At 46.3% G+C, this 26,719-nt stretch overlaps 1 protein-coding gene across 2 annotated transcripts in view; it reads left to right on the top strand.

Annotated features, from left to right (window-relative positions):
- TMEM65 (transmembrane protein 65) overlaps positions 1-26,719 on the top strand; it is a 186,643-nt gene that overhangs the window by 145,169 nt on the left and 14,755 nt on the right. For both annotated transcript variants that reach the window (XM_040354937.1, XM_040354936.1), the window contains one exon: positions 18,102-18,156. In XM_040354937.1, the coding sequence (XP_040210871.1) occupies positions 18,102-18,156 (55 nt within the window). The remainder of the gene's footprint in view (positions 1-18,101; positions 18,157-26,719) is intronic.

Below are 26,719 nucleotides of genomic sequence, written 5' to 3'. Positions count from 1 at the left end.
AGTCGCCAGGACCCTATTTCTAGTCGCCATGGCGACCTGGCGCCCAGGATTTGTCGAGCCCTGCCGTAAACTTAAACTCTCCTGCCCCAATGTTAAGAGCCTTCAGGAGCCATTTTCATACAAAGTCTGCTATCTGTGTCCCATGTGCTGTTTTCGAGTTGTCCACCTGTGGATCCAGTGCTGTAGCCTGTGCCAGTGCCAACTGATAACCTCTTTGTGACATCACCACACTGCAGCAGTCTTCTAAAAGCTGAAAGGACCCACCACTGGACAGCCAATAGAAAAAAAGTCTTTCCCCCCATGTCACGTGGGCACCCAAAATAGCACCGTTCGTCTCTGCAGTGAAGAGGATGGCAGTGGCTACATTGAGAGGTCTATGAGCTCCAATAGATGGGAAAGTGGTGTCAGCTGTGGCACCAGAATGTGAAGGAGGCGCTAAGAAATAGATTCTTCATTGATTTGATATTTATAGTTTAAAAAACACTGACGTGTTTCGTGGCACGATGCTGGCCACGTCCTCAGGATGGTGCATAAAACACTTTAAACAGCTGTGATCTGTCTCTCATGCTGCTTGTAAGTGTGCTGGAACTGTTTGTTTGGAATTATTCCAGCACACTTACAAGCAGCATGAGAGACAGATCACAGCTGTTTAAAGTGTTTTATGCACCATCCTGAGGACGTGGCCAGCATCGTGCCACGAAACACGTCAACAGTGTTTTTTTATACTATAAATATCAAATCAATGAAGAATCTATTTCTTAGCTTCTTCTTCACATTCTGGTGCCTCCTCTGACACCACGTTCTCATCTTTTGGAGCTCATAGACCTTTTACTGTGAACACACCGTAATCCTGAGACCACATCAACCCACCGAGCATCGATTCAGACCTTACTCTGCACAGGGACAGTCCTATTCCCAGGCATTCACTCCGGGTTGCCTGATCTCCTATTAGAGAGCTCAGCAACCTCACAGATGTGAGTACACCATTGCAATTTACCCTTTCATCATATATTTCATCCTAACTAACTCTCCTGCAGCCTCTGTCTTATTTTTATGCCCCTGTAGATATGCTTATTTGCAAAATAAAGAGTTCTATAGAAGCTAAAAGAAAAAATTGAATCTCAATTTTTAAATATGTAAACCTTAAAGTAATACTACATTTTTTTTTTTTTTATTCTTTAAAAATAAAAACAAACATGTTATTTACCTCCTATGTGTAATAGTTTTGCACAGTTCAGCCCAGATCCTCCTCTTCTCGGGTCCCTCTCCGTGGGAACCTGGTCCCCCCACCCCTGTCGAGTTCCCCCACAGCCACAGCTCTGTGTGTCCATTCAGACATGGGGCCCCAATTCCGCCCCTCTTCCTCTTTCCCCTGATTGGTTAACTGACCTTGATTGACATCAGTGGGGGACAATGGCGCTGCTGTGTGTCAGTGAATCAGGAGGGAGAGTCCCAGACGGCCAATACACTTGTGCCCATCGCTGGACACTGAGGCCCAGATTCACAAACGACTTGCGCCGACGTATCTTCTTATACGCCACGTAAGTTCTAGGATGCGCCGTCGTATCTATGCGCCGTATTCTTAAAACCAGATACGCCTGAATTCTGGCTCCATCCGTCCGATGTAAGTTTCCTACGCCGTCGTATCTTGGGTGCATATTTACGGTGGCCGCTAGGGGCGCTTCCATTGATTTACTCGTCGAATATGTAAATTACCTAGATACGCCGATTCACGAACGTACTTGCGCCCGTCGCAGTAAGCTACGTCGCTTATGTAAGGCGTACGTCCAGGGTAACTTTACCCCTCATAAACCACAGGGGTAAGTCATGTTAAGGTATGGGCGCGGGAACCGCGTCGTATTTTACGTCGTTTACGTAAGTCGTACGTGAATGGGGCTGGGCGTAGGTTACGTTCACGTCGTAGGCATTGAGCCGTCGTATCTTAGATAGTATATGCGACGTGATTCTGAGCATGCGCTGTTCGTACAGCCATTCATTTACATGGGGTCACGATTCATTATAATACAACACGCCCACTACCTGCCTACTTTGAATTAGGCGGGCTTATGCCTGCCTATTTACGTTACGCCGGCGTAAATATGGGAGCGAGTGCTTTGTGAATACTCGGCTTGCCTCTCATTGTTACGTCGCTGTAGCGCTTATGAGATGTTGCGTTACGCCAGCACAAAGATCCGCCGATGTACCTGAATCCCGGCCAAAACGTTTAGGCAACTTTCACACTGGGGCGGTAGCAGTAAAGTGCCTCTAGTTTAAGCGGCGTTTTTCTGCTGTTATGACGGTGCTTTGGTGCCACTAGTGGGGCCCTTTTAACCCCCCAGAAGGGGTTAAAAGTGCCCACAAAATGCCAAACGCTGCCCATTGATTTAGGAACGGTTTATACACCACTCCCGTACCACCCCAAAGATTCTGCTTGCAGGACTTTTTTTTCCCGTCCTGCAAGCGCAATGCCCCAGTGTGAACTAACTCTGGCTTTTACACTGGGGAGCATTGAGAGGCGCTTTTCAGGCGATTTACAGATGCTATTTTTAGCGCAAAAACGCCTGAAAAGCGCCCCAGAGTGAAAGGGATCTTACATTTAAAGGTGGTTAGAAATGAATTATAGTATACAGGTAATTCATACATGTGTCGACTTTCTCTCCTGCCAAATGATTTGAAGGTCTGTCCAAGCACACATACCCAAGCACCCCATTATCACTTCATAGGGGGATGCCATCATTACTTGCTATGTAAAATAGTAAACAAAAAGGACACGGCCTACGGCTTTTTTCTGATGATGTCACACCATATGTTTATTCAACACATGTGCCCAGTTGAAGTGAAATGCGTTAACAAGGTGTGCCTATGGATTGTGGACTGTGTCACAAGCTTGTTAAACAAGACCTATGCATACCTCCCAACTTTTTGAGATGGGAATGAGGGACACCTATCGGCAAAAGTATGTAGGCATAGGACACACCCCCTGCCACGCCCCTTAACCACTTAAGACCCGGACCAAAATGCAGGTAAAGGACCCGGACAGTTTTTGCGATTCGGCACTGGGTCGATTTAACTGACAATTGCGCAGTCGTGCGACGTGGCTCCCAAACATAATTGGCGTCCTTTTTTTCCCACAAATAGAGCTTTCTTTTGGTGGTATTTGATCACCTCTGCGTTTTTTTTTTTTTTTGCGCTATAAACAAAAATAGAGCGACAATTTTGAAAAAAATTCAATATTTTTTCCTTTTTGCTATAATAAATATCCCCCAAAAATATATAAAAAAATCTTTTTTTTTTTCCTCGGTTTAGGCCGATACGTATTCTTCTACCTATTCTTAGTAAAAAAAAACGCAATAAGCGTTTAGTGATTGGTTTGCGCAAAATTTATAGTGTATACAAAATAGGGGATAGTTTTATTGCATTTTTATTAATCATTTTTTTTTTTTACTACTAATTGCGGCGATCATCGATTTTTTTTTCGTGACTGCGACATTATGGCGGACACATCGGACAATTTTGACAAAATCTTGGACAATTGTCATTTTCACAGTAAAAAATGCTATAAAAATGCATTGTTTACTGTGAAAATGACAATTGCAATTTAGGAGTTAACTACAAGGGGGCACTGAAGGGGTGAAGTGTGACCTCATGTGTTTCTAATTGTAGGGGGGCAGGGCTGGACGTGTGATGTCATTGATCGTGCTTCTCTATATCAGGGAACACACGATCAATGACGGCGCCACAGTGAAGAACAGGGAAGGTGTGTTTACACACAGCTCTCCTCGTTCTTCAGCTCCGGGGACCGATCGTGGGACTCCAGTGGCGGTCAGGTCCGCGGGTCCTGCGTTTACGGAGCCTCGGACCGGGTCGCGGGCGCACGCCCGCGACCGGGCACTTAAAGAGGACGTACAGGTACGTGCTTGTGCCCAGCCGTGCCATTCTGCTGACGTATATCTGCAGGAGGTGGTCCTTAAGTGGTTAAAGGAGAATTGTACAAAAAAACTAAATTGGTTAAACCCACAAGTGCTTTTTTTTTACCACTACTATTCCTTTACATTGGCCTTTGGAAATTACAAATGCAGCAATTTAGAAATCAGATGAAAAGTTTAACACTGGGGAACACCTTTTGATGGATGAAAAGTGTGTTTTATATACAACTATATAGATCAGACCAAATATGGGGACGAATGAGTTTGCTCCAAATCAGGGACGGTCCCTCGAAATCAGGGACAGTAGGGAGCTATGAATTCTCAAAAAGCTGGGATGCAGGCAGATCATCAACTCCTGATCTCTTCCCTTCCAACTTTTTGAGATGGGAATGAGGGACACCATCAGCAAAAGTAGGCAGGCATAGGACACACCCCTTGCCACGCCCCCTTAAAGGAGAATTGTACAAAAAACAATATTGGTTAAACCCACAAGTGATTTTTTTTTAACCACTACTTTTCCTTTTATTGGCTTTTGGAATTTACAAATGCAGCAATTTGGAAATCAGATGAAAGGTTTAGGGCTGGGAAACACAAGATAAAAAGCGAATTTTATATTTAGACCAACAAATAGGGGCAAACGAGGGACAGAGGGACATTGCTCCAAATCAGTTGGGAGCTATGCCTATGGTATGATGTCATCAGAGTGCGACCTCGTCTTCTATATTTGCTATTATACTGAGCAGAATGAGCTTTTTAGTTCCGCCATGATCTGGCACATTGAGGGACCGGAGGAATATACGCAGAACCTCGAGTGGCGCTGCTTTCTTTTGATCCACACCACCATTTCTTACTGATGCAGCTTTCTGTGTCATTTCTTCTGCATATTTATTGGACAAGTTTTGCGATTCCTGTAAGCTGCCCTAACAGCCCCCCCAAGCAATGCTAGACTGACAATACTGTGCAGTCCTCACCAGGGGTCAAGTCCTGGGGAAAAAAGTGTGGGAACTCCCACCCAAGATCCACTCCCCAGCCAAAATAAAAAGATAAGCTCATATGCATAATTACTAGTGCTGTCAAGCGATTAAAATTTTTAATCGCCTTAATGTCATAGTTAACTCACGATTAATCGCGCGATTAAGGAGGTTCACCCTTTAAAACATTTATTTTTTTTTCTTATTTTTTTTTATAATATTAAATTGTTTTTTTATTTTTTTACATTTTGATCACTTTTATTGCTGTCACAAGGAATGTAAACATCCCTTGTGACAGCAATAGGTGGTGACAGGTACTCTTTATGGAGGGATCGGGGGTCTAAAAGACCTCCGAGCCCTCCTTTGCACTTCAAAGTATTCAGATCGCCGAAAACTGCGATTCTGAATACTGTGTACTTTTTTAAATCCGGAGCCATTGGCAGCCGAGAAACCCGGAAGTGACGTCATGACGCCGCTTCCGTGGTTTCAATGCGGAGACTGAATCAAAGCCACTTACGGCTTAGTGTCATTCTCCGCCTGGACACAGAAGGCGCCGGATGGAGGATCGGGTCTCCCGGTGGGACGGGAGGCCCGGTCAGAGCGGCGAAAGGCGGCGGGAGGGGGGGGGATGTCCCCTCCCGCTCCTCCGGCATAACAACCGAGCGGCTTTTAGCCGCATCGGTTGTTATGTTTGGATAGCCGATCGCCCGCTCTAAACAACGGTACCGGGATGATGCCTGCGGCTGCAGGCATCATCCCGGTATAACCCCCGAACGCCGCCTCGTTAATCGCGCGATAAAAAAATTTACGGCGTTAACATGGGTTTGCGTTGACGCCGTTAATAGCGCGTTTAACTGACAGCACTAATAATTACTAAACCGCATGTTTTTTTTTTTTTTTTTTTTCGATCCACTGTACCTTAGTAATCCTGCAATGTCTCCTGGGAGCATTTGTCATTGTTCCCAGGAGACATTGCGGCATCGAGGAAGTGACGGAAAACCTGCACACTACCTGGTGAATCCATATACAGGAAGCGGCCAATAACATAAAGGATTACTAAGGTTCGCCTGCCCCTGACAGTGACTCGAGCTGGGCATCGCCGCTTAGGCTGCATTCACACCTGAACGCGGCGTATTGTACCGCGATTTGCCGCGACAAAACGCAGCGTTTTGTCCCGTGGTTTTCGCTGGAGGGGTGATTTACACATTGTCGGCTATGGCCGAACGCCGAAGCTGCCTGAAAAAAAGGGTCAGGGACTTGTTTTGAGCTTCAGGCGTACGGCGTTTCGGTGTTCGGCGTGGAGATGTGAACCATCTCCATAGGCAACAATGTTAAATCACCCCTCCAGCATATTTTAGGCTGCAATAGCATCGGGCTTCAGGCGTTAAAACGCCTAGGTGTGAATGGAGCCTTAGTGAAGGATTGGCTCGGGCGGCTCGGCTGCTCTAGTCCTGCAAAGGGAACCGAGTTCCTGCTGTGAAAAAAGTGCAGGAACTCCGTTCCCGCAGGACTTGAGCCCTGGTCCTCACATTGCAGAAGCTTTCATTGTTATTGTGCGATTTGGCTGTGTCGGGGATTCTTGGAATACAATATAAAAATACATTTGTGGCATTTAGTGTCAGTCAACACTTTTTCTTTAGATTTTAGATGGAAGTATACAAGGAAAGGTTATACATCCGTCTTTTTTTTCTCTGCACTCCGTTTCCTTTGCAGAGACTGATCTCACTTTTCTCAGTAATTTGACAGAAAATGAAGGAAAATCGGCCCAACAGGAATACAGCAATAACAATCCAACAAGTGTTCTAACCCCTCTGAGCCTATTGGATCAAAAAAAAATGTTTTTATTACGGTTTGTGTTCTTCATAAAGAGACTTCTCCACTTCCTGTCCCAAGTGACACGACTGGAGATCTGTTTCAATTTAGTGTTTGTGTCATCCCCCCTCTCTCTTACTTTATCTCCCAAATAACAAACCTATCATACTTCCCTTCACTGTCCAGTTCATTTTGCACAGTGTGGCCCCAAACCTCGTCTTCTGGGGTCCCCTGGCGGTACTCGCATCGGTTAACCTCCTGGGAGAAGCGCCCCCTCTGGGGGTCACCTTGCGGGCATGCTCCCGAGTCCAGCCTTTGGGTCCCATAGACACAGAATGCCGGACTTAACCCTGCCCCTGGCGCCCGCATCGTCGTATTTAATCACTTAAGGACCCCTTCACGCCGATATACGTCGGCAGAATGGCACGGCTGGGCACATCCACATACCTGTACGTGGCTCTTTAAGCCCAGCCGTGGGGTCGCGCGCGCTGCGTGCACGCGACCCGGTCCGAAGCTCCGTGGCCGCGGGACCCACAGACCTGATCGCCGCTGGAGTCCCGCGATCGGTCCCCGGAGCTGAAGAACGAGGAGAGGTGTGTGTAAACACAGCTTCCCCGTTCTTCACTGTGGCGCTGTCATTGATCGTGTGTTCCCTTATATAGGGAAACGCGATCAATGATGTCACATGTCCAGCCCCACCCCCCTACAGTTAGATACACATATGAGGTCACACTTAACCCCTTCAGCGCCCCCTAGTGGTTAACTCCCAAACTGCAATTGTCATTCTCACATTTTATAGCATTTTTTGCTGTGAAAATGACAATTGTCCCAAAAATGTGTCAAAATTGTCCGATGTGTCCGCCATAATGTCGCGGTCACGAAAAAAATCGCTGATCGCCGCCATTAGTAGTAAAAAAAAAATATTAATAAAAATGCAATAAAACTATCCCCTATTTTGTAAACACTATAAATTTTGCGCAAACCAATCGATAAACGCTTCTTTTTTTTACCAAAAATAGGTAGAAGAATACGTATCGGCCTAAACTGAGAAACATTTTTTTTTATATATTTTTGGGGATATTTATTATAGCAAAAAGGAAAAAATATTGCATTTTTTTCAAAATTGACACTCTATTTTTGTTTATAGCGCAAAAAATAAAAACCGCAGAGGTGATCAAATACCACCAAAAGAAAGCTCTATTTGTGGGAAAAAAAGGACGCCAATTTTGTTTGGGAGTCAATTCGCACGACCGCGCAATTGTCAGTTAAAGCGACGCAGTCCCGAATCGCAAAAACAGGCCGGATCCTTTAGCTGCCTAAAGGTCCGGGTCTTAAGTGGTTAATCTGCCAAACAAATTGGCCAGAAAAAATGTAAAAATGCAAATCGCCGCCAAATCACCTTTTTGTTTTGTTTTTTAAGGTTATTAACCAATTATTCGATTAATCAAAACAATAATCAGCCAACTAATCGATTATGAAAATAATCATTAGTTGCAGCCCTACTCCCGTTATTTAAATATGAATGACCGTTATTTACATGTAAACACAGGGTCTGCAGGTGAGTCATCTGTACACAACAATAGGGCAGAGCTGGGCAGCATTAGTAGCAGCACTTCACACTGAGATATCAGGACACAGCAAAGGACTAATAGCTAGATTCAGGTAGATGGGCGCATCTTTGAGGCGGCGTAGCGTATCGTTATTACGCTACACCACCGTAAGAGAGGCAAGTGCTGTATTCACAAAGCACTTGCCTCCTAAGTTACGGCGGCGTAGCGTGAATGGGCCGGCGTAAGCGCGCCTAATTCAAATGCGGATGAGGGGGCGTGTTTTATGTAAATTACTCGTGACCCAACGTGATTGACGTTTTTTACGAACGGCGCATGCGCCGTCCGTGGACATATCCCAGTGTGCATTGCTCCAAAGTACGCCGCAAGGACGTATTGGTTTCGACCTGAACGTAAATTACGTCTAGCCCCATTCACAGACGACTTACGCAAACGACGTAAAATTTTCAAATTTCGACGCGGGAACGACGGCCATACTTAACATTGACTAGGCCAGCTTTTTGTTCGACTAACTTTACGCCGGAAAACGCCTTACGTAAACGGCGTATCTTTACTGTGACGGGCAAGCGTACGTTCGTGAATCTGTGTATCTCGCTGATTTACACATTCTAGGCGTAAATCAGCGTTCACGCCCCTAGCGGCCGGCGGAACTAGACAGCCAAGATACGACGGCGCAGGCAGTCGTATCTTAGCTAGGTTTAAGTGTATCTTAATCTAGCTTAGATTCCGAGTTACGACGGCGTATCTACTGATACGCCGGTGTAACTCTTTGTGAATCTAGCTACAAAAGGGAAGGGAATTTAAGCTGGCATAGTTTGCAAGTATGAGGCAGCTGCTTTGGGCCCCACAACAATGACAGGGCCCAGGGCAGCTGTCCCTTTTGCCCTGCCTTAAAGACGGCCCTGCATGGTCCTATTGGTTTCTGACAGTTTTGGGGCTGATTGTGCCATTGGACATTTTCCAGTTGTGAAGGGAAGTCCCCATATGCCATCTCCTTGGCTGACCACTGCGTTTTCCATTCTCAGCATTGCCCGTTTCTATGTACTTCTACAGAAGAGCTTGGGCAGTAAATCTGTATAGACCCATCTGCTATAAAATGTCTGCCCATAAGAGACCTTATTGATGCAGTAGGACCACGCTGTATTATGTGGCTTTGCTCAGTCTAGCAATTGTGTGAGATGTTTTGCTTTGAACTGTCTTCAACGACCTCAACCTGTGACTTTTCCACACCCGGTATCCTTCCTCCTACCCAGCACATTCTCTTTGATTTATTGTATTTTAATGTACATGTTCTCTTGTGGATCATTAGCACTTGTTTGGTATAATTGTTTAATCATGCACTAGACCATATGCTTCCATAACTGTGTGCAAGTGTACCTGGGGGAATTGATGCTTCAAAGGCAAAGAGTGGGCATGCCAAATATTTATTTGGATTTTTTTCTATTGATACGTTCACCAGCCTCTTTATTAGGTACACCTGTTCAGTTTCTCGGTAACACAAACTGCTAATTAGCCAATCACATGGCAGCAACTCAATGCATTTAGGCATCTAGACTTGGTTAAGACGACTTGCTGAAGTTCAAACCGAGCATTAGAATGGGGAAGAAATTAGATTTAAGTGACTTTGAAAGTGGCATGGTTGTTGGTGCCAGACGGGCTGGTCTAAGTATTTCAAAAACTGCTGATCTCCTGGGATTTTCACGCACAACCATCTATTGGATTGGGGGGCACTTATCGACAGAACACCGGCAGCACTCATGCAGCCCCAGACCATGACACTCCCACCGCTTTGCTTGACTGTAGGCAAGACACACTTGTCTTTGTACTCCTCACCTGGTTGCCTATCTATGCATTAAGGTGAAAAAAAACATATGATGATGCCGGTGATCTGATGATATGGTTCCGTCTATCAAGATGGTTCCTGTAAGGACTGCGCAGGCGCAATCCTTGCCGACGGAAATCACCGAACCTCCAGGGCGACGTGGAATTTGAGGTAAGTGGCCAGTCGGCCACTCGCTACGCTCGCTCGGCCTCCTGGCTCTTTTTTTTAACATCCTCCAATCCACGGGGATGTTAAGGAATGAGCCTGGATGCCGGCCGAGGTTCGGAGATTTCCGTCGGCAAGGATTGCGCCTGCGAGCCCCCATTTTACCTACCTGACCCGTCGAAAGTCAATCACATCCAATGACGCGCCGCACGAGGGGCGGGGCCGAGTGATACAGTGAGTGGCTATGGCCGCTCGCTGTATCACGGGAGCGAGCCAGCAAGGACTCCACACAATGCGAGAGAGTTCGCATGAATGTGGCGAGTTCTTGCAGGGAGGACCAGAGACAGCCGCCGAGGGACCCCAGAAGTCGAGGATCGGGGTCACTCTGTGCAAAACGAACTGCACAGTGGAGGTAAGTATAACATGTTTGTTATTTTAAACAATTTTTTTTTTTCCTTTAGTAACCCTTTAACTGCTTTAGTATAGTATAGTATAACGTCGGCTCTCGCGCGCGCCCTCCGCTCGCCCCCGACTCCCGTGCGCGATCGCCGCCGGGCACACGCGATCGCTTGTTACAGAGCGGGGACCGGGAGCTGTGTGTGTAAACACACAGCTCCCGTTCCTGTTAGGGGGAGAAATGCTGATCTTCTGTTCATACAATGTATGAACAGAAGATCAGTCATTTCCCCTAGTGAGGCCACCCCCCCTACAGTTAGAACACACCCAGGGAACATACTTAACCTATTCACTGCCAGTGGCATTTTTATAGTAATCCAATGCATTTTTATAGCACAGATCGCTATAAAAATGCCAATGGTCCCAAAAATGTGTCAGAAGTGTCCGCCATAATGTCACAGTACCGGAAAAAAAATGCTGATCGCCGCCATTACTAGTAAAAAATAAAATATTAATAAAAATGCCATAAAAATACCCCCTATTTTGTAAACGCTATAACTTTTGCGCAAACCAATCAATAAACGCTTATTGCAATTATTTTTTTTTTTTACGAAAAATATGTAGAAGAATACGTATCGGCCTAAACTGAGGAAAAAAATGTTTTTTTATATATTTTTGGGGGATATTTATTATAGCAAAAAGTAAAAAAAAAATAAAAAAATTCAAAATTGTCGCTCTATTTTTGTTTATAGCGCAAAAACTAAAAACCGCAGAGGTGATCAAATGCCACCAAAAGAAAGCTCTATTTGTGGGAAAAAAAGGACGCCAATTTTGTTTGGGAGCCACGTCGCACGACCGCGCAATTGTCAGTTAAAGCGACGCAGTGCCAAATCGCAAAAAGTGCTCTGGTCTTTGGGCAGCAATATGGTCCGGGGGTTAAGTGGTTAATCTCATCAGACCACAGGACATGATTACACCGTTATACAAGCTGTACACTCACTACTTTACATTGTAGCAAAGTGTCATTTCTTCAGTGTTGTCACATGAAAACATAGAATAAAATATTTTCAAAAATTTGAGGGGTGTACTTAATTTTGTGAGATGCTATAAATGTTTTTATATATTCTTGAGAGATAATCTTGTTCACTCTTTTTATATTAATAAAAATATATTTTTTATTGAAAATATATTCTTTGTTTATATCTGTGGCACCATTAAAATCCCAGTTTCCAGTTCTCTATAAATAGACCAGCTCTTCGGTTACATGGGCGCGTTTGAAGTTTACGACCCGCCAGCGCTCAGCCTGTACAGGCGTCCCTGCGAGGCTCGGCCTGTGGGCAGCTGCGAGGTGACGGTGTGTGCCGGATCACCACGCTATTTCTTCCAGCCTTTTTATAGTAACACAATTGACTTTCTGTTCTGGAAGGTCATACTGAAAGAAGGACCTGCTGAGACAAGACGCACATCATTAGCGCCACCCTTCTGCAGGTGACGAGACACCAATATTTTATACAGCACTGACTCTTATATCCTGGCCTTGCTGCTGATGGTTAAAGGGGAAGTACACCAAAGTACTGTGTGTGTGTGTGTGTGTGTGTGTGTGTGTGTGTGTGTGTGTGTTACTATTGTCATAGTGCCCAAATGATGCAAGCTGGCAATTACCTGGGCACCAGATAAAGAAATAACTTTGTAGTGGGCTCTTCCTTCACTGCAAGGGTAAATGCACTTTAACTGGTACCTTTTGAAGCATCTTCTAATCGGCACTCCAACCGACCGCACTGTGATGTCATCAAGTACAATGCAGGGCCAACAGTCTGTATTGTATGGGGACAGCGGGAGCCCATCCACAACACAGAGCACCTTAGGGCCTCATGCACACCGGATGTTTTTGATGCTACGCTTAGGGCAGTCTGGTGGGATTTTTTTATTACCGTATTTATCGGGGGAATTGCGCGCTCCGGCGTATAGCGAGCTTCCCTAATGTGGACCCGCATTCCTGTAAAAAAAAAAAAAAATTTTTTAGTACTTACAGTTTTGGTGTCTTGCGCGGCGGCCTCGTCGGGTCCGGCGTCCGTCTGCGGCTTCGGTGGTGTCCTCCTCGTCGGGTCCGACGTCCTTCTGCGGCCATCGTGGTGTCCTCCCCGCTTCCCGCACTGAGTTTGAACCACTGCGCTGGCATATACCGAGCGCAGTACACTCGGGTATAGTCGGGCAGGCTCGGCTCCTCTCGCGGTCACGTCCAGAAGTGACCGCGAGAGGAGCCGAGCCTGTCCGACTATACCCGAGTGTACTGCGCTCGGTATATGCCGGTGCAGTGGTTCAAACTCGGCGCGGTTATTGGCGTATATCGCGCACCCACGAGTGCGCGGTATACGCCGATAAATACAGTATTTTTTTTCAGCATAAATCCTCCTGCATGTTCGCCTATGTGTTCATGCATACATAGGCGTTTAGAAGCAGTGCCTGTCCTGGTTGAAATGCTGCTTTATGCATTGACATACATCCTTAAACCCTGTTTGTCTGGAGAGCATGGACACCTGCTGGCCTGGCACCATCCTTGTGCAGCTTAAAGCGGATGTCCACTGAAAAAAATTAAATTAAAAGCCAGCAGCTACAAATACTGCAGCTGCTGACTTTTAATATTTGGACACTTACCTGTCCTGGAGTCCAGCGCCGTCCGCATTAGAGGACAAGCGATCGCTCGTCACTCTGCTGCCCCCGCCATTCTCGGTGAGGGAACCAGTAAGTGAAGCGCTCCGGCTTCACTGCCCGGTTCCCTACGGCGCATGCGCGAGTCGCGATACGCCTGCCGATTGGCTCCCGCTGTGTAATGGGAGCCGAGTGTTTCCCAGAACACAACAGGGGGGGACGGACGGACGGACGGGAGGTGACGTCATGCCCGCAGTCTGCCTGAGACTGTGTGGCCGGAAGTGGGTGCAAATACCTGTCTTTAGACGGGTATCTGCACTCCCCCTGTCAAATGTGACACCGGAGGGGGGGAGGGTTCCGATCAGCGGGAGTTCCACTTTAGGGTGACCTGTGGTGGTGGGGGGGGGGGCGGTGTTGGGTATGCAGCTGCCACTGGTCTGCAGGTAGCCCTTCACCCAAATTACCATTTTCTTTAACAGGATGCAGTGATGTTTGCTGTGCAGTGAAATCGCTGCAGCGTTGTCACCCTATGGAAAGGGTCGTTTGATACTTTCCTACAACCTATGGACCAGTGTTACTAAACCTACAACAGTAAAAATCTGTCTGCATGTGCAGAATAGCATGCTTGTTATACTCAGGGGTTAATCCTCTGTATTGTGTAAAAAGGCTCTTTGATCCTGTATGCACAGATCCTTCCCTCCTGCAGGGTCTCACTTGGCAAGGCCAGATATGACAGTCAGAGTGGCAAGGCTGCACATGCTCAGTTTGGTCTCTATTGCTGGAGAGAACTTTTCCTGGTTGATCCGAGCTAGCCAGGTCACCTGGTGTTGACATCACATATTTGGGCGTGTATACAGATCCTAAATGACAGCCAAGTCCCTCCCTCCTCCTCCTCCTCCATGCTCAGTAACTAAAAAAGAACACAGTGGGTGGAATGTCACATCTTGATTTATGGATGATCCGACCTCCCATAACAGCATGAGGACACAGACTATAGTGGAAATATCCTCCTACCTGAACACTCAGCACTCGGACAGACCCTGCAGTTTATCATGTAAACGTGGTATACAGATCAGCCAAAAAGGTATATAGTGGCAGTATTTTAATGTAAAAAAACAGATTTATAAGCTGTGGTTGAACTATCTTCATATACCGTATTTTCCGGCGTATAGGACGACTTTTTGCATCTAAAATCATGCCCCAAAAGTCGGGGGTCGTCTTATACGCAGGGTACCTGTCTGTCAGACGGCAGCCATCCAGTATTCAAAAGCCGCGCCTCCTCCTCTGACTGTTTCGTGATAGGCGGAACACTCATTTTCCCAGCAGAGCCTCTGTTCAGTGTTCCTCCTATCACGGATGCCTTCTCAGCCTTGGACGAGAGGACATCCGTGATAGGCGGAACACTGAACAGAGGCTCTGCTGGGAAAATTAGTGTTCCGCCTATCACGGAACAGCCTGAGGAGGAGGCGCGGCTTTTGAACAATGGATGGCTGCCATCTGACTGACTGACTCTGCAAACAGGAGAAGGTAGGGAGAACATCGAGGCAGGGAATAGAATGGCACAGTGAGGCATGTATAGATGGCACAGTGAGGCATGTATAGATGGCACAGTGAGGCATGTATAGATGGCACAGTGAGGCATGTATAGATGGCACAGTGAGGCATGTGTAGGTGGCACAGTGAGGCATGTGTAGGTGGCACAGTGAGGCATGTATAGGTGGCACAGTGAGGCATGTATAGGTGGCACAGTGAGGCATGTATAGGTGGCACAGTGAGGCATGTATAGGTGGCACAATGAGGCAGGTATAGATGGCACAGTGAGGCATGTATAGGTGGCACAGTGAGGCATGTATAGGTGGCACAGTGAGGCATGTATAGGTGGCACAGTGAGGCATGTATAATGGCACAGTGAGGCATGTATAGGTGGCACAGTGAGGCATGTATAGGTGGCACAGTGAGGCATGTATAGGTGGCACAGTGAGGCATGTATAATGGCACAGTGAGGCATGTATAGATGGCACAGTGAGGGGTCGTCTTATACAGTGAGTATATCCCAAAACCAACATTTTAGCTGGAAAATTAGGGGGTCGTCTTATACGCCGGCAAATACGGTAACTGGGTTTAGTTACACTTTTTAACTTTGGAAAACCTTTTAAACCATATGAAGAAAAGCTGTCTATATTGGCAGCCCCACACAAGTGGTAGATTTTCCTGTCCTCTGCAACTGTCATTTTTGCTGGTCAGCTTATCTACCTATGAAGGTATATAATTAAATGTCAGTTCATATACTATATGCCACCATTGCACGTATTAACCACATACCAGGATACAATAGTTTTGTTATGACGGGGTTTCCAGCCTTAAATTGTTGCCATTAAGGACCCAGTGACAGGTATACTTTACCAGATGCATGGTATAGGTAGGTGCACATGGACAACAGATAGCTGTTCGGGTTGGGTTTTCTCTGCTGTAGCTCTCGAGATGAGATTGGTTCTGGAGAGATATGCCCAAGGCGTAGACATGCACCCTCGGGTGGTATGAGTGCCATGGTTATGAAGCATGTGTCTATTAAAAGAAAAAAAAAAATGTGTGGATGAAATTAACTCTATCTGAATAGCTAGCCCCTACCCACTCCTTTTATTTCACTTCTAATCGCAGGCAACTGTCATTAGGCAAGATCAGTGTTCATGGCACAGATGTACTGAGAAATGTTGATACTACAACAGTTATTGCCGATCAGGAGTGACATTGATAACTTCATGAAGGACATCGGATGATGGAATCCAAATCTGGGTCTATTCCAAGTCCATGATATTCAGAAAACCATGGGAAGGTGGATCTACTGTATTATGGCGCGTACACACGACCGTATTTCGGGTTGTAAAGAATTTAATTTTTAATGGTCCAGAAAAAACGAAAAAAAAAATTCAACCCGATCGTTAAAACGGCCTTGCCTACACACGATCGCGAAAAAAAAATGCTCTAGCAAAGCGCAGTGACGTACAACGCGTACGACGTCACTATAAAGGGGAAGTTCCATGCGGATGGCGCCACCCTTTGGGCTGCTTTTGCTGATTCCGTGTTAGTAAAAGACGATTCGCGCTTTTCTGTCTGTTACAGCGTGATGAATGTGCTTACTCCATTACGAACGGTAGTTTTACCAGAACGAGCCCTCCCGTCTCATAACTTGCTTCTGAGCATGTGCGTTTTTTTCACATCGTTAAAGCCCACACACGACCATTTTTTACGAAAAATTAGAGCATGTTCGAAATTTTTAATGGCCATTTTTTACATTGTGAAAAATGCTCTGGAGCCCACACACGATCATTTTTAATGACTTTAAAAAAAAAGTAGTAGTAGTTTTTTACAACCCGAAAAATGATCGTGTGTACGCGGCAATATAGTTATAAAATGATGGTACAGAAAGCTATATAAAAAGTTACTTTAAAGGGCTAGTCCACCCAAAACTGATTATTTCATCTTGGAGAATGTATCAGGAGGAGCTGGATCACACAAAGATGGACGGGACCTCCCAGATGTACCAGGAAGACAGGCAGGGAAACCTCACTGATGAAGTATGCAAAAGAAGTATTAAAGTGGTTGTAAAGGCTCAAGGTTTGTTAACCACTTAAGGACCGCCTCCTGCACATATACGTCGGCAGAATGGCACGGCTGGGCACATGTACGTACAGGTACGTCCTCTTTAAGTGCCCTGCCGTGGGTCTCGGGTGCGCGCCCGCGACCCGGTCCGAAGCTCCGTGACCTAGGGACCCGCGGACCCGATCGCCGCTGGAGTCCCGTGATCGGTCCCCGGAGCTGAAGAACGGGGAGAGCCGCGTGTAAACACAGCTTCCCCGTTCTTCACTGTGGCGCCGTCATTGATCGTGTGTTCCCTTTTATAGGGAAACGCAATCAATGACGTCACACCTACAGCCACACCCCCCCTACAGTTAGAAACACAAATGAGGTCACACCTAACCCCTTCAGCGCCCCCTTGTGGTTAACTCTCAAACTGCAACTGTCATTTTCACAGGAAACAATGCATTTTTAATGCATTTTTTTGCTGTGAAAATGACAATGGTCCCAAAAATGTGTCAAAATTGTCCGAAGTGTCCGCCATAATGTGGCAGTTACGAAAAAAATTGCTGATCGCTGCTATTAGTAGTAAAAAAAAAAAAAATGTATAAAAATGCAATAAAACTATCCCCTATTTTGTAAACGCTATAAATTTTGCGCAAACCAACCGATAAACGCTTATTGCGATTTGTTTTTTACCAAAAATATGTAGAAGAATACGTATCGGCCTAAACTGAGGAATTTTTTTTTTTATATATTTTTGGGGATATTTATTATAGCAACAAGTAAAAAATATTGCATTTTTTTTTTTAAATTGTCGCTGTATTTTTGTTTATAGCGCAAAAAATAAAAACCGCAGAGGTGATCAAATACCACCAAAAGAAAGCTCTATTTGTGGGGGGAAAAAAGGACGCCAATTTTGTTTGGGAGCAACGTCGCACGACCGCGCAATTGTCAGTTAAAGCGACGCAGTGCCGAATCGCAAAAAGTGCTCTGGTCTTTGACCAGCAATATGGTACGGGGGTTAAGTGGTTAACCAAGGAAGTGGGTTAGCCCACCACACTCCACCTGTAAACAAATGTTGCCTTTTGAATGGACTGACCTTTTAAGGAATAACGTAATAAACCAGACGTGTTTAAGTATAATATGCCATATTTTCTTTTTAGGACAGCGTGATTTTTCTTATTAATTTTAAACATATTTTCTTTCTTTACAGGGAACACAAATAGAATTCCATATCGGTGCCATTTTAGGAATTTCTACAATGGCAGGTAAGAGTGAACTAAACGTTGTTTGTTCTGTTATTTAACTGGACTTGTATTTGTCACAGAAAAATGTTACCTTCAAAGTGGGTGTAAACTCCATTCATGAAATTTGAACAAAGCACCTATATCTGTAGGGTTTACTTGTCTCTCTACAAAGGTCTAAGTTGTTTCTCTCTGGTGCTCTGTTCCTCTGGTATCAGCAGAGTCACTTCTGACAAGTTCTCCAACACATGAGCTAAAACTTTGTGTGGGAGGGAGATAAGCACATGGCTCTACATGTTCCTTCATTCCTCTGCCTATGTAGAGGGGGATGGTGTGTCCCTTTCCTCCAATCAGCTCTCACACAGTGGAAAGCTTTTGCGGGCGCGCTCCCGTGATACAGCGGCGGGCTTAGCCGCCGACTGTATCACTTGGCCCCCGGGCCCGCCGCGTCATCGGATGTGATTGACAGCAGCACCAGCCAATGGCTGCGCTGCTATCAATTTGTCAAGCCTAGCCAATCAACGGCCAGGCTGGGAACCGAAGAGGATCACTGGGTACCATGCGTTTAAGTGGGTGCAAACACGCATGCAATTGGTGGATAAGTGAGGTTGCCAGTAAGAACTAATGGCACCCGTGCGCAACTGCAAAAGGTAACACATCAGTCCCAGACAGTGCCCACCAGTGCTGCTTATCGGTGGCCACAAGTGCCACCTACCAATGCCCATCAGTACTGCTAATCGGTGCTCCTGATCAGTGCCCACCAGTGCCATCTCTCAGTGCCCATCAGTGCCCACTTTTCCAATTTGTAGCAAATGTGCATGTCAAGTCTCTAGCAAGAGCAAAGTTGCAGTGGTCTACAGCAAGAGCTCTGTAAGTCTACACATCATGAAAATTCAGCCACAGTGACCCCCTGTGGTGGGATGACTATTCCACAACATAACTGAACCAGAACTTACAACAGACTTGCAGAATGTTTGCAAAGAAAGTTGATTCGGAGTCATGCAATGCGGACTTGCTGCAACTTTGCAACACACTTGTGAAGCCTGGCAAGTCCAGCAATAGCTTAGCAAGTCATTTTTAAACTTGCAGCTCAATTGCGTACTATCTGGATATTCCTCCATTAATTCCAATGATGGGGCACTGTTCCTTCCACTGACGCCAAGGATGGGGCACTGTTCCTTCCAGGGCTGTGGAGTCGGAGTCGAAGAGTCGGAGTCGGGGGAAATTTTGGGTACCTGGAGTCGGCAAACAATGCACCGACTCCGACTCCGACTCCTACTAAATTTAGATTGGAATAAAAAAAAAAAAAAAAGCAAGTTTAAATGTCCCAATTCACAAAAAGTTATAATTAATGACTTCTCTACTGTAAGAATAAAGACCAATGCATGCAGTGCCTCACGTAACCGCAAAACGAACACGTTAAGTGACCGTGAAGAAGCATGCTTTTCATGTGCTTCACTATATGGCACGCAACGCACAATTAGGAGCTGCAATACTTATACTTTCCAAGTGTTGTGTTCTGCTTTTACAGGGAACGCATGTTAGAGAACCAGTAAGTGTCCAAATAAAAAAATTCCAACAGGAGTTTTATAAAGCACTAAAAGAAGTTGAAAAGTATGATCGCTCATCAAAACTTACTGTTGAAGAAGCCATCCTTGTTTATCCAGAGATCGTTAGTGATGTGGCCAGAATAGTTACTGCAATGCCACCCACCCAAGTCGGTGTCGAAAGATTATTTTCAGCCCTAAAAATAATAAAGTCTGACTTAAGAGCCTCTATGAAAGAGGATCTGGCAGAGGCAATTCTCTTCCTTAGAACTCTACATTGAATTGATTTGCATTTGCTAAGCCTAGAACTACATTTCAAGATTAATATAAACCGTTTCTAGGTTTTACAGATTTTGTTTTTGGTTCATTATAGATAAGCTTTGTTTTTGTTCTAAAACAACCAAATTATGTGGTTTGTATTTTTGAACTGGTAAAGATCCTGTTCCTGATGTTTATGCCTGCTGCTACTATCCAGCCACGTGATTGTTTTCATTGTGTTTGTCTTTTGCTTAAACTGTGCAATACAGTAGACTGTTGGCTTCCCAGCCAGTAGTCCTGTGGTAGGTTGCGTTTCTTTCCCTCAAGGAATGTATAAAATACATTCGCATATTAATACAGTGGAGTCGGAGTCGGGGAGTCGGAGTCGGAAGTACATAAAACTGAGGAGTTGGAGTCGGAACATTTATCTACCGACTCCACAGCCCTGGTTCCTTCCACTGACGCCAAGGATGGGGCACTTGTTCTTCCACTGACACCAAGGAATCGGGCACTGTGTTCCTTCCAGTGACACCAAGGATGGGGCACTGTGTTCCTTCCAGTGACGCCAAGGATGGGGCACTGTGTTCCTTCCACTGACGCCAAGGATGGGGCACTGTGTTCCTTCCACTGACGCCAAGGATGGGGCACTGTGTTCCTTCCACTGACGCCAAGGATGGGGCACTGTGTTCCTTCCACTGACGCCAAGGATGGGGCACTGTGTTCCTTCCACTGACGCCAAGGATGGGGCACTGTGTTCCTTCCACTGACGCCAAGGATGGGGCACTGTGTTCCTTCCACTGACGCCAAGGATGGGGCACTGTGTTCCTTCCACTGACGCCAAGGATGGGGCACTGTGTTCCTTCCACTGACGCCAAGGATGGGGCACTGTGTTCCTTCCACTGACGCCAAGGATGGGGCACTGTGTTCCTTCCACTGACGCCAAGGATGGGGCACTGTGTTCCTTCCACTGACGCCAAGGATGGGGCACTGTGTTCCTTCCACTGACGCCAAGGATGGGGCACTGTGTTCCTTCCACTGACGCCAAGGATGGGGCACTGTGTTCCTTCCACTGACGCCAAGGATGGGGCACTGTGTTCCTTCCACTGACGCCAAGGATGGGACACTGTGTTCCTTCTAATGAGGCCAAGGATGGGGCACTGTGTTCCTTCCACTGACGCCAAGGATGGGGCACTGTGTTCCTTCCACTGACGCCAAGGATGGGGCACTGTGTTCCTTCCACTGACGCCAAGGATGGGGCACTGTGTTCCTTCCACTGATGCCAAGGATGGGGCACTGTGTTCCTTCCACTGACGCCAAGGATGGGGCACTGTGTTCCTTCCACTGACGCCAAGGATGGGGCACTGTGTTCCTTCCACTGACGCCAAGGATGGGGCACTGTGTTCCTTCCACTGACGCCAAGGATGGGGCACTGTGTTCCTTCCACTGACGCCAAGGATGGGGCGCAGTTCCTTCCACTGACGCCAAGGATGGGGCGCAGTTCCTTCCACTGACGCCAAGGATGGGGCGCAGTTCCTTCCACTGACGCCAAGGATGGGGCGCAGTTCCTTCCACTGACGCCAAGGATGGGGCGCAGTTCCTTCCACTGACGCCAAGGATGGGGCGCAGTTCCTTCCACTGACGCCAAGGATGGGGCGCAGTTCCTTCCACTGACGCCAAGGATGGGGCGCAGTTCCTTCCACTGACGCCAAGGATGGGGCGCAGTTCCTTCCACTGACGCCAAGGATGGGGCGCAGTTCCTTCCACTGACGCCAAGGATGGGGCGCAGTTCCTTCCACTGACGCCAAGGATGGGGCGCAGTTCCTCCCAGTAACCACAGGCACTAAGTAATTTTTTACCCCTACTGACCACCAACCCTGGGGCATTGTTTGTTTGCTCTCACTGGTACTTTGGCATTTTCTACTTTCACTGGCCACAGTCTGCGTGGAAGCCCCCAGCTTTAGGATGTTGAACTGACATTGGATTGTTAATTTATATAATTTTTGTGGTTAAACAGACATTCTGATTCCAGCTTGTCACATTTGATAAGCCGGTTACATCAATGTATAGGCAGCAGAGCAGAACTCATCAATCCTTCGCTGGACTCAGGGACTTGCAGTGGAAGAAAACAATTCCTCCGACCGGTCATGACTTCCTGCGACGAGACACTTGAGACATCGCAGCAGATGCTGGATAGCAGCTATAAATGAATCATTATCGGATCTACGCGCACACGCTCCGAGGTGACTGTTCTCTATGGAGATGACGGCCCTATAAATCTAATCTGTCACAATAGACCCCGGGGGTCAGCGGGCTGAACCTGGGGAAATTTCGTTTTCATCCTTAGTAGCAGGATGGCGTTTTCTGAGTGTAGAAGATGCGTCTTTATCTGTGAGGTTGTCGCCTCGCTAAGTGGATCGTTACTATGGAAATTCAAGGTTTAACCGCTTAAGATCCGGGCCATTATGCAGGTAAAGGACCTTGCCCCTTTTTGCGATTCGGCACTGCGTCGATTTAACTGACAATTGCGCGGTCGTGCGACGTGGCTCCCAAACAAAATTGGCGTCCTTTTTTCCCCACAAATAGAGCTTTCTTTTGGTGGTATTTGATTACCTCTGCGGTTTTTTTTTTGCGCTTTAAACAAAAAAAGAGCGACAATTATGGACATTATGGCGGACACATTGGACACTTTTGACACATTTTTGGGACCATTGTCATTTTCACAGCAAAAAGTGGTATAAAAATGCACTGATTACTATGAAAATGGCAGTGAAGTGGTTAACTACTAGGGAGCGCTAAGGGGTTAAGTGTGTCCTATTGTGTGTTTCTTACTGTAGGGGGGGCGTGGCTGGACGTGTGACATCACTTATCGTCATTCCCTATGACAGGGAACAGACGATCAGTGACAAGCCACAGAGAAGAACAGGGAAGGTTTGTTTACACTCACCTCTCCTGTGACCTGATCGGGTCCCACGGGCGTGGTCACGGAGCTTCGGACCAGGTTGCGAGCGCGGTGCGCTCGCGACCCACGGCTGGGTTCTTAAAGGGGACGTACATGGTACATAGTCGTGCGGCGGTCCTTAAAGTGGAGTTCCACCCAGGAAAACAACATTTGTCCAAAAATCATAAAAAATTTGAAAAAAAAAATATGAAAAAAAAAAAATTATACTCACCCGAAATACCTGTTGCTATGCGGAAGTTCGTAATCTGCCTCTTCCGTGGCCGCGGTCTGTCTTCTTCTTCATCTTCTCCTAGTGAATGGGGCGCGCTGCTTTCTGGGAACTGTGTGTGTTCTCAGAGAGCAGCCGCCCATTCACAAGTCGGCGCGAGACTCGTGCATGCGCAGTAGGAAATGGGCAGTGAAGCCGTAAGGCTTTACTGCCTGTTTCCCCTAGTGTGAATGGCGGCGCGGGACCTGCATCAACATTTACTAAAACTGGAGGGTGCAAAATCTGGTACAGCTGTGCATGGTAGCCAATCGGCTTCTAACTCGCTTGTTCATTTAAAGTGGATGTAAAGCCACTCTCATCCTTTCTAAACTACTGCCATAGTGCTGATCTATAAGGATATAGATGCCTCCTGCATGTATCCTTACCTGTCAAATGTCTCCCCTCTGTCTGTTATAAGACCTGAAAAACTGCAGATTCTGTGGGTGGGTCTGTTGTCTGGAGCTCAGTGGGTGGAGTCGTGATGTCAGACTCCCCGCCCTCCTCTACACTCCCCTTGTCAACATGCATTTTGTCCTGTGTATTGCTTACACTGAATTCTGCTATGATCATCCAGTCAAAATACAGAAAAGATACCACATGACTTCAGAAAATTAGTGGGGGTGGGAATTAAAAAATAATGGCTATTGCATGAGATATGTAAATAACCTGTCACTCACAGCAAGGGGGCGGAACAGACTAAGGTTTTTCTCTGTAAGTCCTTTTATTTCACTGTTTATTTCACTGAACAATAAAAGAGGATTGCTCAGAGCTGGATTAACTCTGTGTGGCAAGACCGGGCACAGATGATAGGAAATCTTATACTGTACATTGTGACAGCAAAAAAAAAAAAAAATTGGGTTTACATCCACTCTGAACGCAGGTTTTAAATCGTGTGAGTTCAGCTGTCAGTGTGCTGGAAATGTAAATGAAGCTGTGCATGCGCAGCTTTGTGTGCATTTTCTGCAAAAATTCACAATCTTCTGTAAAAGGCTGAGGTCGATGTACTAAAACTGGAGAGTGGGCGCTGGCAGTGTGAAAGGGCTCTGAATGCACTCGGGCTTTCACATTGGGATTGCAGATGAGGCTTCTTTCAGGCGCTTTACAGGCTTGTTTTTTTTTTTTTTTTTAACGCCAAAGCGCCCGAAAAATGCCCCAGTGTGAAAGGGGCCTTAAAGCGTTTGTTACCCCAACATTTAATATTCCTGATATGTTCCTGCTGTACCATGTACTTGTATGAGAAAGTATCCTCTTCTATTTGTATTGCTGCCTTTATGTGACATCCCTGGTGTTCCTGCCAGTCCCCTGGCTTTCCTATTAAAAACTGACCACACTAAGACCCCTTTCACACTGGGTCGCTTTGCAGGCGCTATAACACTTAAAATAGCGGTTGCAAAGCGACCTGAAACAGCCGCTGCTGTCTCTCCAGTGTGAAAACCGAGGACTTTCGCACTGGAGCGGTGCGCTAGCAGGACGGTAAAAAAAGTCCTGCTAGCAGCATCTTTGGAGCGGTGAAGGAGCGGTGTTTATACTGCTCCTGCCTATTGAAATCAATGGGGCACCGCCGCTATACCGCCGGCAAAGCGCCTCAGGCTCTTTGCTGTGGTTAACCCTTTCTCGGCTGCTAGCGGGGGTAAAAGCACCCTGTTAGCTGCCGAATAGCGCCGCTAAAAATAGTGGTGCTTTGCCCCCGCCCCAGTGTGAAAGGGGCCTTAGCGGGAGAACACATCGTGGTCAGTTCTCGAGCTACTCTGGGAACTCGGTATGCGCTCCTCCAATGATCTGACTTGCCACCATGCATTTTTTCGTCATTCAGTATGCTGTACATGATCTCACAAGGTATAATAAAATGCTGTATATGCCAGGGTTTGACAAATTTGCTTGGAATCTAGGAGCCAGCTAAAAAAGTTAGGAGCCAGAAAACGCGCCCCGTCCCGACGAGCTTGCGCGCAGAAGCGAACACATACGTGAGCAGCGCCCGCATATGTAAACGGTGTTCAAACCACACATGTGAGGTATCGCCGCGATTGGTAGAGCGAGAGCAATAATTCTAGCCCTAGACCTCCTCTGTACCTCAAAACATGCAACCTGTAGATTTTTTTAAACGACGCCTATGAAGATTTTAAAGGGTAAAAGTTTGTCGCCATTCCACGAGCGTACGCAATTTTGAAGCGTGACATGTTGGGTATCAATTTACTCGGCGTAATATTATCTTTCATTTTATTAAAAAAAATGGGGATAACTTTACTGTTGTCTTATTTTTTTATTTAAAAAAAGTGTAATTTTTTCCCAAAAAAGTGCGCTTGTAAGACCGCTGCGCAAATACGGCATGACAGAAAGTATTGCAACGATCGCCATTTTATTCTCTAGGGTGTTGGGATAAAAAATATATATAATGTTTGGGGGTTCTAATTAGAGGGAAGAAGATGGCAGTGAAAAATGACATTAGAATTGCTGTTTAACTTGTCATCCTATGTACAGATACTCCAGTCTCTGCTGTGGAACTCTGCAGCTCCTCCAGGGTTACCTTGGTCTCTGTGCTGCCTCTCTGATTAATGCCCTCCTTGCCCGGTCCATGAGTTTTGGTGTGCGCCCGTCTCTTGCGTTGTTGTACCATGTTCTTTCCATTTGGTTATGATAGATTTGATGGAGCTCCTAGGGATCATCAAAGATTTGGATATTTTTTTATAACCTAACCCTGACTTGTACTTCTCAACAACATTGTCCCTTCCTTGTTTGGAGAGCTCCTTGGTCTTCATGGCAGTGTTTGGTTAGTGGTGCCTTGTGATTAGGTGTTGCAGCCTCTGGGGACTTTCAGAAAGGTGTGTCTATGTAATGACAGATCATGTGACACTTGGATTGCACACAGGTGGACATCATTTCACTAATTATGTGACTTCTGAAGGTAATTGGTTGCACCAGAGCTTTCCATGGGCTTCATAACAAAATGAATACATATGCACGTGCCGATTATCATTTTTGAAAAAAAAAAATTGAAAAATAGTTTTATGCATATATTTTTCTAATTTTTCTTTACCAACTTAGACTATTGTGTTCTGATCATCACATATACCGTATATACTCGAATATAAGCCAAGTTTTTCAGCAGTTTCTTGTGCTGAAAATACCCCCGTCGGCTTATATTCGAGTTACCTTTTTGCCCCTTATCTTCCAGACTTTGGGGACCCGGTACCGGCCGGCCGTAGGTCCCCTGGACCCCAAACTTGGCACACAAGTAGCCCAATTTCTCCTCTACAAGTGTGCATAGTTTGTTGGCTGGGGAGTACCGATTTTTTTTTTCAAAGCCGGGCACCCCTTCCATAGACTCCCATGTTAAAGTGGTTGTAAACCCACTCTTGCAACTTGCACCTACAGGTAAGCCTAGATTAAGGCTTACCTGTAGGTGCAAGAAATATCTCCTTAACCTACAGGGTTAAGAAGATATTTTCACAGAAACGCATGCGTGCCGTAGACAATGGTGCAGGCGCACTGAGCGGTGCCATTTTTGTGAATGGCATTAACTTGGTACCGGCCGGTCATTGGTCCCCCTGGACCCGGAACGTGGCACACATGTAGCCC

Source organism: Rana temporaria, chromosome 5 (assembly GCF_905171775.1).
Source record: "Rana temporaria chromosome 5, aRanTem1.1, whole genome shotgun sequence".
Taxonomy (NCBI): Eukaryota; Metazoa; Chordata; class Amphibia; order Anura; family Ranidae; genus Rana; species Rana temporaria.
This window is presented reverse-complemented; position numbering and strand designations above follow the sequence as displayed.